Source organism: Carassius gibelio, chromosome B14 (genome assembly GCF_023724105.1).
Source record: "Carassius gibelio isolate Cgi1373 ecotype wild population from Czech Republic chromosome B14, carGib1.2-hapl.c, whole genome shotgun sequence".
Taxonomy (NCBI): Eukaryota; Metazoa; Chordata; class Actinopteri; order Cypriniformes; family Cyprinidae; genus Carassius; species Carassius gibelio.
In genome coordinates, this window is record NC_068409.1 from 547,183 (window position 1) to 558,533 (window position 11,351).

Here is an 11,351-nt window from a genome sequence, read left to right on the forward strand (position 1 = left end):
ACGTTTTCACTGCAGGTGAGTTTGTCAACTGTGTTAAAGAAAAGCTGTATGGACTGACAGGGAACATAAGTTAACAGTTTCACCATTTAGACTCAAAATGACAGCTATGATTGTCTAACCAAATGTTATTTTCTTTGATCAGGTTAACCTCAAATTTTAATGTTTATTTGAATTAAAGTCTGAAAATACTGCAAACCATAACAATGCACTCAACATACGAATTAATCTACTCCTTGACAACAGGTGACTGGAGATCAAATAGATAAAAAACTTAAGAGCATGACATCACTTGACATGATACTGGTCACATTTCACCATCATGATACTTTTTTAGTTTGTCAGTTTGTTTTGTTAGTAACATAGTTGACAGAATGTTCGGTGGAACAACATTCCAGGCAACCAATCAGAATTGAGATACAACTTTTCAGGAAATATCTGTTTTAGGCTTACAATTATGGTTAGGTGCTTCCACACCTTTTTAATCAGCTATCATTTCACACTGATTTTAGGAATAAATCATGGGTAATGTTAGGTTTAGGGGTAGGGATTGGGTTGAGTCTATATTATCTTCCCCTCTGTATCTAGCATATATGAGATGCTTTAAGTCTGATGCCCCTCCTGTGCAGCAAAATGAATGAAGTTACTGCTATCTAATGCAGTTTAGCATACGATCACGATCACAGATGTGGTTTCACATCTGTACAGCTCAGGTCGCTGGTAATTTGACACATACTGGCTTAAGAACGGATCGCATCCTGTTCGCTTTTCTTAAGAAGTGTAAACAATTAAACATTTATCAATCTAGCATATGCTTTTCTACTGAAGAATCCTGCAGTAAATTGCACAAGGCACAAGCTTTGTGAATTTTTGCTTGAAGAGGCGGTATCTGTTCTGACTGTTCTCCACTGAGGAGCAGACTGGATTCTCGCAGAAAATCAGCATCCCTTTGGTTTTTAAATGGACTTTTTGAATACAGATCACAGTTTTTTCCACAAACCGCACACACAAAAACGACTTTTCATCCAATACCGCCAGGCAGCATATCTAGAAATGGGAGTCAGGGTGGGGCAGAGAGTAATAAACTTGAGTAATAATGTTCCTGCTGAAGTTGATGCCCGTTTCCCAAAACTACATTAGTGCCCAAAATGTTGCACTGTGTGGAGCACCTTTATATAACAGATGGATAGCTTTAGTTTTTAATACAAACCCTGCAGGAGGAAAATGACTTTTTGCTTTATACTAGTCATGACCAATGTGGACAGCTTGTAGTGAAACAGCTGTGAGTGTTCATGTAATAGCACATGGTTCATTGGCAGATAGGAAGTGCATTATTGATGAGGCGCTGAGCAGGTGTATACTTTTGGGGTTTGGAATCGGTGTATTACAGCGCATGACGTATCTGATGACTGTAGTCTAGTTAGGTGGTTGTAAATATTCGAAATGTTTGTGGGAGGAATTTAGGAGGCTTGTCATCAGGGAAGGATTGACATCAGTGTTTACCAAGGGACAAGAAAAATGTGAAAGTCAGTGACTGCAGCTCTGATATCTTAAACCAGGAAATAAACACTGCTTAGTTATAAAAGAAGGGCACTATGAAATCCGTTTAGTTTTTTCAGAATTCCATTTTCATTTTTCTGGATTCGTTTTTTTCCATTTTCTTTTTCTAGGTCTGTTTTAATGGCAAATTAAATCAACCAAATCGAATGAATTGAAATTTAACAGCAATTTTTTTAAACTCTTAGCAAAAATGACATTTTTAAGGTCCAATGAATTTCCCCCCCTTAAATTTTTTCATTTATTTGTCTACCAAATACTGTGTTTTCCATTATTTTTCTGGATTCCATTTGAATGGTTTCATTAAATTGCAACAATAAAAAACATCTCTATTTATAGGCTTTTATATAAAAATGTTATTTAGTTTTTCTCTTTTTCTTTTTAAATTTTTTCTGCTAAATAAATTATTGTATTTTTTTTCTTCTTCTAAATATTCCTTAAGAATTATGTATTCATAATAATGATCAGAGGCTGAAAATACTGTGAGCTTCAGTATGTGTGTAGTAAAACCACGCGTGTGTGCCATTCATTCACAAAGAGACACACAAAACATGCAGGATTCATATTTAAATAGTCATTTTACTGCTTAATATTCACAGACAATAGTCCATATTGTGTTTTACATACCTACTTTTGATTTATCCATACAAAATTTGGCAAATTCCGTCACATTCTGTTACATAGACACTACATTCCATTTTTATGACTGGATTCTGTCCATGTTTTCCACAAATTATAGGGCCCTATAAAAGTGATGCTGGAGATGCAAACATCACTTATACTACTCTAGATTTCTTATGATATTACATGAATCATACTTTTATTTTTATGGTTTGAGCCTTAAAGCAATGCCCTGCCAATCACCCAGAACAACATAACAATGATTCTAGTAACTACCCCATAACAACTGTTTAAAATTCCTAAGGAGCAACCCAGAACACCCTAGTAATGGCACTGCAAGCACCCAGAAACTCTAAGTAACCACCTAGCAATTACTCAGACACCCTAGCAACTGCAACTGTAGCAACACAGAACATCAGAGTTCAAAGTCTTACGTTCCCTTCAAACAATGTTCAAATCTAGTCTAATCACCAGTTCTTAAACAATGTACGCCCTGGAAATAATTTTCACAAAATACCTCGAATAATCAGGAAGCCTAATCATTTTAATAACACTGCTGTTACACCGGGGCGTGAGAGATGATCTAAAGGGTGGAAGCACATCCTCCTGCATTTCATCTGGAGAGAGGTGAGCAGATTTCCGAGTTGAAGTGCAAAGCTCCATGCCTCAACATCATCAATTCTCTCAATTCTCTCTTTCTTTAGAAAAGTCTCTCTCTGTCGCCGGCACATTAAAGTCAAGCCCTAATCACTGTGGGGACTTAGCCAATGATGTGCTTATCAAACGGCATATTTCAAAAAGGGATCTTAAAAGGCCTGAGGGCAAAGATGCAATAAGAAAGCATTTGTAGTTGGATGAAAGGGAGAAAACGACAGAGAGAAAGAGATCGAGAGAGGGAAAGAGTTGCATACGGACCTTGCATCAGAAATGGATGGAGCTTATTAGCATATGCCATTTAACTGGGCGCGAGGATCGAGGGAAAGACAATGAGAACAAGCTCTAGCGCCTTTCGTTCTTTTCTTTTTCATTTCCTCCTCACACCCTCAAAAAAAAAAAAAGGTCCAAAAAGAATAAGAGAACAAACACTTATTCCAACAGGCAGAGGCCTTGAAGTGGAGGCTCATGGGAGAATTGGTAAGGTGGCTTTATTGTGAGTCGACGAGTGGGGAAATGAGCGATGCATCATCTCGCTTCCTCCGTCTCCATGGCTGTCATTCTCCAAAAAACTGAGGGAGGCCTCCGTGTCAGCCGGTCGACTTTGATATAAGCAAAAGCAACTAAGTCGCTACGAAAGCCAGCAAAGGGAAAACATTATCAACACATCCAGCGCTCTTGAAAGAGCTCTTTTCTGCTCTAAAGTTGGGTGTGAGGGGCACGTTGTCACAAAGTTGGCTTTAAACTTGTTGTGGGACGGCGCTTTGAATTCCCGCTTCCCTAAGGAGTCTTCAGATGCTGCTAGCACTCGACTAGCACAGCCCTGTGTGATGCCTGCTGAATATGAAACTCACACCTTTCTGAAATGACCACGGATGTGGGGATTGGGGTTTGTTACCACGGATGATTCAGAGGAGATCAACGTGAAGGTTCTGCCTGTAGTGAAGAAAGAAAGAGAGAGCGAGCGATGTGCTTTAAAACATAGATCTTTATTTACGTGGATTTTATCTTACTATAGCTTGAAAGTATAGTTCATGGAAAACTGAGCATAATTATGTATTCAAGTCATACCAAACCCACAAGAAGAAAAGTCGGCTTCAGTGATGTTGGTCGACCATTTTTTAATCTCTACCCAAGACGTAAACATTTTTGCATGAACTTCTCAGTTAACCAGCAAGACTTCCTTCCTTTCAGCAATAGTGTACAAAAAAATGCTGGTTAACCATCATCTTTCTGGTTGACCAGCATTTTTTAGTCGACTGGAGCTAGACCAGCATCAAACCAGCATTACCACACTGGGGTGTGTTTCTCTACAACATCATAACTCGCTGCATAACTTCATTACCATGTTGGATATAGGAGAAATTAGCTAGTAAGTCAATTTCCAAAAACTGTAGGACACTGAAAAAGGTGTAGATACTACTTTCAGTCAGAAATAATAACCTTTGTTTTACTTACAACCTTGTGGATTGTTAGTATAGGATTGTCGTCAATGAAGCAGTAATTGATTTAAGTTTGAATTAATACTTTCCCAGTCAGCTGGGAAACTTCATGCATTCCATTTTTTTCTTTTATTATTAACACTTGAATGTGGGCAAGTACCATTTTGAACAAAATCTGAGAAAATAGCATTTTCTTCAAAGACTACGTCCAGATCTGTTTCAGAGCAATAATATAAACATAGACTGAGCAAATCAACACTCCCAAAGCTTGCACAGTCATATACCTTTCAGTGGGTTCAACATGTCATTCAGTGATGTTAGGCAGTTTATATTTATTTGCTGTTGAATGTTTGATGATCACATTAGCTTACGCATGTAAGCAATGCATCTATCGCTTATTTCTGCTTCTTCTTTGCTTGTTTTTGGATTTGGGGATTCTGTACTATTTCAGAAAAGTTTAAGAATGTGTAAGAATGATGACTGGTTTCAGGAAAAACTACATATTTGATGTTGGTAAGGCTGAAAATTGCAACCATAGCGGAGTTCCAGCTTTTGGGGAAACACACCCCTGAATCAGCATGGAAATTGTTCTTGCTGGTCTAAACCGGTGGTTTTAGCGGGGGAGTTTTTTTTTCTCTTCTTCTTGAGACCCTCAGGAGACTGTGTGAATGTCTGTTAAAGTGACCCTGCGAAATAAAAAGTGTGTATGAACAAGCGAACGGCGCTTTCTTCATTGTGGTTCATTGACATCTGATTCAGGCAACGCTGTCTCACTGAAGACATTTGTAGAGAGTCAATTTGGGATTATGAGACCAATTACCCTAATTACTTTCCTTTGTGTTGTTCTTTCCCTTCAACTCGCTCTGTCTCACGGTTGTTATTCCTCTTTTAGATGCATTCGAATCTGGTGCTGCTCCTTGGCTTCATCTTTTGGGCTGATATTGCCTCATAGTTTGGGAAAGTCCCCCTACACAAACAGGCCAATTTTTCCATCCCGGGGATGCTGACACACCCTAAAAGTCTGAGATTTTAACATATTCAGCAGAGCTTCAGTTGGTCTGACTATCAGTGTGATGAAAGAAAATCATTTAATTTGTTTCTAATCTGTTTACCAATATGGTTACGTTGATATGGAGTAATAAGATAATAAACCTTTATGGTCTTTGGCTTTTTACAATGATAAATGAAGAAAGAAATGCATAGGCATGCCACACATTTACATTTACTCCCACAACATCTGTCACATTAAATCTGTTCAACTTGTATCTTGCCCATCAAGGCAGTTTAACCGAGCAATAACAAGCTCACAAAGCACATACAGATGCCAGGATGGAAAGAAACAGAGAGCATTTTTTTTTACATCTTTTTAGTGGCAGAGAAATTAGTATGAGCAGATTATCATTATCCTTTTACTCAAGACATTGATGTTGGAAGGTAAAACACACAATAGAGCAAAAGCTGCCTTACTCTTAAAAGCAACTTCGATATTGAGATTTTTTTTCCCCTGACAAACTCAATAGACGCGGAAGCCCATTACAAGGGTGTCTTATTAGTGTCGACTGATTTTACAAGATTGCTATCTATGTATAATTAAGCCCCAAGCGCATCCAGTCACATTCGTACATGCTATCTTTTGATAACATATTCTCATGACGCCCAGGAGCTCTTTTGATAAGTAATAAAGAGAGACAATCTGATCTGCCGTGTCAACTCCATGATTGGCTTCTCGGTTTGCCGAACTTCTGAACAAAAGAACGCATCAGTACATATATTTTTGATGTCAAGTTTTTATTTATTAATTTTGTTAGCTCTTTTCTTTTCCTTTTTTGCTCTAGGTTATATTGCAGTTTTGATATCTTTTGTCATGGAAGACGTGACTTGTTCAACTGAAAGCTTGGATGCTTTCAAATCCAAGCAATTGTGAAACTTTACAATAGATTAAGCACATGCATCTTTGAGGATGAAACATAGTCATTATTAATCTGAGCCACTGAAATTATTCATTGCAATCAGCTACTCTGTCATTTTAATCACATAACATTTTATTTTGAATCTATGCTGTCAGGTGTATGAGAAAATCTGGTAAGGATTTAAATTTGGTAACTTGAGACCAAGAACTAATGGCTTTTAATGACAATTAATAGTTTTTTAATATGCAGTGGTGTGTGTGCGCGTGTGTGTTCACTCTATAAAGCAATATTCATAGAGACTTGTTGCTAAGAGATGAAAAGCACGACAGGGATTCAACACATATATTTATATATTTAGGTTTTATTTATAGTTCTGTTCTTGAAGGATATCTTGCACACCAAATATCCCATTGGCAGTTAAGCGCATTCAATGTGTTTAGAAGCCATAAACAGTCACTTTTTCGAACAAACACAAATACAAAATGAAAATAACGACAAAATAATGGACCGCATGTAAATAACATACAAAAAAATCCCATGCCTACTCAGTAGGTAACTACAGCATTCCAACTCCTCAAGATGTAGATATGTACATTTCCGTTACAAAAATATAGTTTATAGTTTTCTTTTTTGCTTACATCCCAAAGAAATGCAGTGCCCTCAAATCCTTTCCCTTCTTTCCTTGAAATGACTTTCTGAATATAGAAAAAAGAAACGAGAAAACAAAATCCCTTACACCTTAAGGCTAGATGCAATGCATCCACACGCTGATATCTGTCAAAACATCTGCAAGGCTTCACAAAAGGCACCAAAAAAATTTTGAAGATTTGTGGTTGATTCTTTTCTGATGTTTTCCCCCTCCATTTAACAGGTTCTTGTTGTCACATTTGAGAAAGACAAAGATAGTACCAGTGGATGATATTTACAAAATAAGAGAAACTAACATCACTCTTCCACATGCGTCAGAATACTTAAGTGCTTTTAGTCAAACAAGGTCAAGAACTTATCACAGCATTTTTACTACTCATTACAGAATGTATCTTATAAAATATGGCCCTGCTCAAGAATAATACAATGCAAATATTTAAATCAATTGTCACAACAATGGTACTAAAAAGTAAAAACAAAAAGGAAACATGGCACATGTACAATATACTGTAGCTTATGTATATTATTCAAACGTCTTTTGTAACTGTACACCTGTCGAACCTGAAGCCCACAGGCTTCGTTAACGTCCTTTAGTCGTTCTGTGTCGCAAGTACGTCTGTGCACGCACAGTCTGAGGGAAAACTTGCTGAAGCCTGTCGCTTTTGTTTGTAACTTTGAAAGGATCGTTTGAAAGGATAGGATTCGAAGGGAGAGAACAACACAAAAATCCCTTTTGTTTTCAAAAGTCTTTGCCGAGTCCATGACTGTTTTGTAACCGAGCCATGTGGGGAGCATGGACAGAAAAGTGCTTTTTGCAGAGGGGACTTAAAAGTCACTGATGCTTTCTGTTCCTTTGAGTCAAGCCTGGAGGTCTGGGGTGGGTGTCAAAAGTCTCAGCAGATGTCGGATGTCCGAGGGGAAAGCGTGGCTTGCATGTCGGGCAGTGGGGTGGTGACGGGAGAACTGTAGATGTTGCTGGCCACTGAGGTCGGGAAGGACGTGGCCACCTGGGTCTGGAAGGTGCTGGTCGCCGAGGGGTAAGTGGTTGCGATTGAAGGGGAGGGGTAGGAGGTGTGCACCGGTGAGGAGTAGCAGGAGTTCACTGGGGACGGGAAGGAGGAGACCGGAGAGGGGTATGAAGTGATAGGAGAAGGGTAGCTGGACACCGGCGAGGGAGCTGAGATGGATATGTTTGCAACCGAGCTCTGCACTGCAGTGCTGCCTTTCTCCACCTTCTTGTCCTTCTGCCGCAGGTGGATCTTTGTGTGGCGCTTGCGCTCGTCGCTGCGGGCGAACTTGCGGCCGCAGATCTCACAGGCGAAGGGCTTCTCGCCCGTGTGTGTGCGGATGTGGGTTGTCAGGTGGTCGCTGCGGCTGAAGTTGCGCATGCAGATCCTGCACTGGAAGGGCTTCTGGCCGGTGTGGATGCGGATGTGGCGCGTCAGCTCGTCCGAGCGTGAGAAGCGGCGGTCGCAGGTCTCAACGGGGCATGCGTAGGGGCGCTCGTGTGGAGGTGTCTTGCTTGGCCGGTTGGGGTACTTGCGCATGCGACTGGGCCTGATGAGCTGAGACTGGTAGACACTCTTTAGGTCCTGAGAACCCGTTTGGGTGGCAAAGGCCTTGATTGTGGACAGCGGTGTCAGGGAGGGCTGCTGCCCCGCTTGTGTCTGGAAGGGCTTCTGGTCCGGGGCCACCAAGCTGATCTCGCTCTGCTGTTGGGGAAACAGGTAGTCGGGGATCATTGGCACAGGGAAGCTGGTGCTACAGGGCTTGCTGTTGGTGTATGACGAAGTGGGGTACTGCAGTGAGGTACCCACTGTGGTGGGGAAGTTTGGGCCAGATTCAGGGAAGATATCTGGGCTGGCGCTGGAGTAGGTGGGAGCCGCTGAGTAGATGGGGTTAGGCTCACTCATGTGGACGGAGCAGCTCAGGCTGGCGATGGATGTGGATGACGGAGTGGAAGAGGGCATGGAAGACGAAGAAGAGGAAGAGGGGGGAGCTGTTTGAGAGGTCGAGGACGGAATGGAGGTGGGGGGCGGGTTGATGCCCACCAGCCCGCTCACCAGACTGAACAGAGGCTCAGCCCACAGACTGTTACTGCAGTTATGGGCAGGTTCGAGGGTGAAGCGGCCCGTGTAAGAGATGGGGGGCAGCCGCTGGGTGGAGTAGGTCTGATCTGCCATAGGTTTATCAATGGAGATTTCTGAAAGCGTGTCTGCAAAAGCAAGCACAAAACAGAGAGAGTGGATTAGAAACCATAGCACAGCTAGTTAGCTCTAAATTGTCTTGAGCTCATCTGAGTGCACATAAATGATCCCAAAGGTGCTTTAGTTGGGGGGTCCTGCTGGCTGTCAAGACTGTGTTTTCCCACAATCCCAGACAGAGCAGCAGGTGCTGATGGAGTGCAGGGGCACCCCCCCACCAAAAACACACACACACACACACACACACATACACACATTTGCCGATCTCCCTCGGAGACAAGAGCCAGCACAAGCTAAACCATCTGCATGTGCGCTTCTCTCAGCACTCTCTTTCTCATTACTGTCATCCTGATCTCTCTTTCTTACTTGCACAGCATATAGCTAGCTATTCAATCTGCACTTTCAATGATTCAAAAATTGGATTTAAAATTAAGCTGTTCTGCAAATTCTAAATATCTCATTCATTCCAATGATTTTACTTAGTAATAACAACTTAGTATTTGCTGTCAGCTTTAGTTAAAAATGTTAAACTTTACATCAGTGCAGTTTAATTTAAATACATGTTATTATAATAACTCTTAAATGTAAAAGTTCACATTTAAGCATAAAGACACATTATTATTAACTACTGAAAACAACTGCATTTTTTGCACAACAATGCTCGCAATTCTCTGTATGAAAGCAGCATGCAGCTTGCTTACCATGCAATTAAATCAAGAGGGATTTAGTGCTTACCTCCAGCAAGGTGATCAAACTGCTCCCCGGGATCCCCAGAGCCAAAGCCTGTGCCTTCAGGTGCCGAGGCATTGAGGAATGGGGTCCCTGCAGAGTTCAGCATGATCATCTCCTCCAGCTTGGGGTAGTTATCCATGGGGGAGTGAGGGAAGCTCAGGGGGTCGGAGATCTGCAGAGCAGGCAGGAGCATCTCTGTCTTGGCTGCAGCCATCTCTCTCTGGAGTGTGCTCGGAGAGGAGAGAAGTGCGCTGGAGAGATCAGCAGCTAAACCCCTCTGGGACGACAAATGTGAAGATGCTGCGATGTCTGTCTCTCCTTTTTTCTGTTGATCTCCTCACTCTCACAGTTTGTCTTCTTGTTGTCTTCCGTCTTCTCCGTTTTTCACTGTCCAAAGATGCAGAACAAATCCACTACGCCTCAGACAAAATACGTGAGATTCAGAATGTCCCTTCTGGTCATTCCCTAAATGTCACTTTTTCAGCAAATTAGATCGCTGTTTTGTTTCTGTTGTTGTTTTGAATTGACTTGTCACATTTATTTAATGTGTTTGTTAGATATATCGCAACGTGTTGCCTATCAGTTGTCTGCACTAGTGCTGAATCGCTTGGGCTCTCTAAGCTCTTTCTCAGCTCAGAGAATCCCTACTCCTTTATATATCCTCTTGCCGTGACGTAGATGTCCATATTTGGACTGGAGGAAGCCCATATTTAGGCACTGCAGTGGAGGACACATGACGTTTGCCTAGACGAAAAAAGCAGATTGGGGAGCTTAAACATTAAGTCCGTGCATTAAATGGAGGGGAGATGCCCGTTCCTCCTCCACAGCAAATCAATGCGTCGTAAGCGCAGTGTCTCGCTGAGAGAAAGAGAAGCGCAAGTCTGCCTTTTCTCCTTAAAACTCTCGCTAACATTTCGGGTTTCCCGTCTGCGCTGTAGCAGAGCCCTGGCCGGAAAATCCTGCTCCGCCATGCCATATAAGGTCGTGACTACATAAGGCTTGATTCCGGTGGGTTTCCACTTCCATGCCCTTATTTGGAGTTTCCTGATGTCGCGCTGATCGGCGCTTGGCAGTGAAAGGGAGACTTGGGCTCTTGAAGTCCAGAGCTCCGCACAGTAACTAATGTCAGCACTATGCTGCCTCGCCCGTTCCAAGATTTACGAGAGAGAACTTTTTTCTCAACACTCCTCCGGTGCAGAAATATTAACTTATTTCAACATTAGCACAGGCGCTTTAATTCGTAACAAACTCTGTTTTTTCTATAGCTGCGCTAATTATATTTACTACAAAACAAATGCTTTACTATAACACATGCATGAAAAGCTTATTTATTCCGACGTACTGATCTCATTACGAATGCATTCCCCATACAATAACGCAGTTTTTTTCATAAGTGGAGCAGCACTAGCAAGCAGCCTTGCTCTCTGTGTTTTGTCTCGTGCAACTCGTTCATTTGTGAATTTAGACACTGTTACAGATCTAATAGCCTATCATCATGACTCGTTGTAACTCTATGATTGATGTTTCAGTAATTATTAATATTATTATTAATATTATTACTACATAATTTTAATGTGTTGCTGCCC

General features: G+C 41.4%; 1 protein-coding gene across 1 annotated transcript; it reads right to left on the reverse strand.

The window, feature by feature from the left end:
• Positions 1-6,522: 6,522 nt before the first annotated feature.
• Positions 6,523-10,401, reverse strand: egr1 (early growth response 1). Its single transcript, XM_052574865.1, has 2 exons — positions 9,769-10,401; positions 6,523-9,044 (listed from the first exon to the last, which is right to left on the reverse strand). The coding sequence occupies exons 1-2, from the start codon at positions 9,977-9,979 to the stop codon at positions 7,723-7,725; spliced, it is 1,533 nt and encodes a 510-aa protein (XP_052430825.1). The 5' UTR covers positions 9,980-10,401; the 3' UTR covers positions 6,523-7,722.
• Between the last annotated feature and the right edge of the window lie 950 nt (positions 10,402-11,351).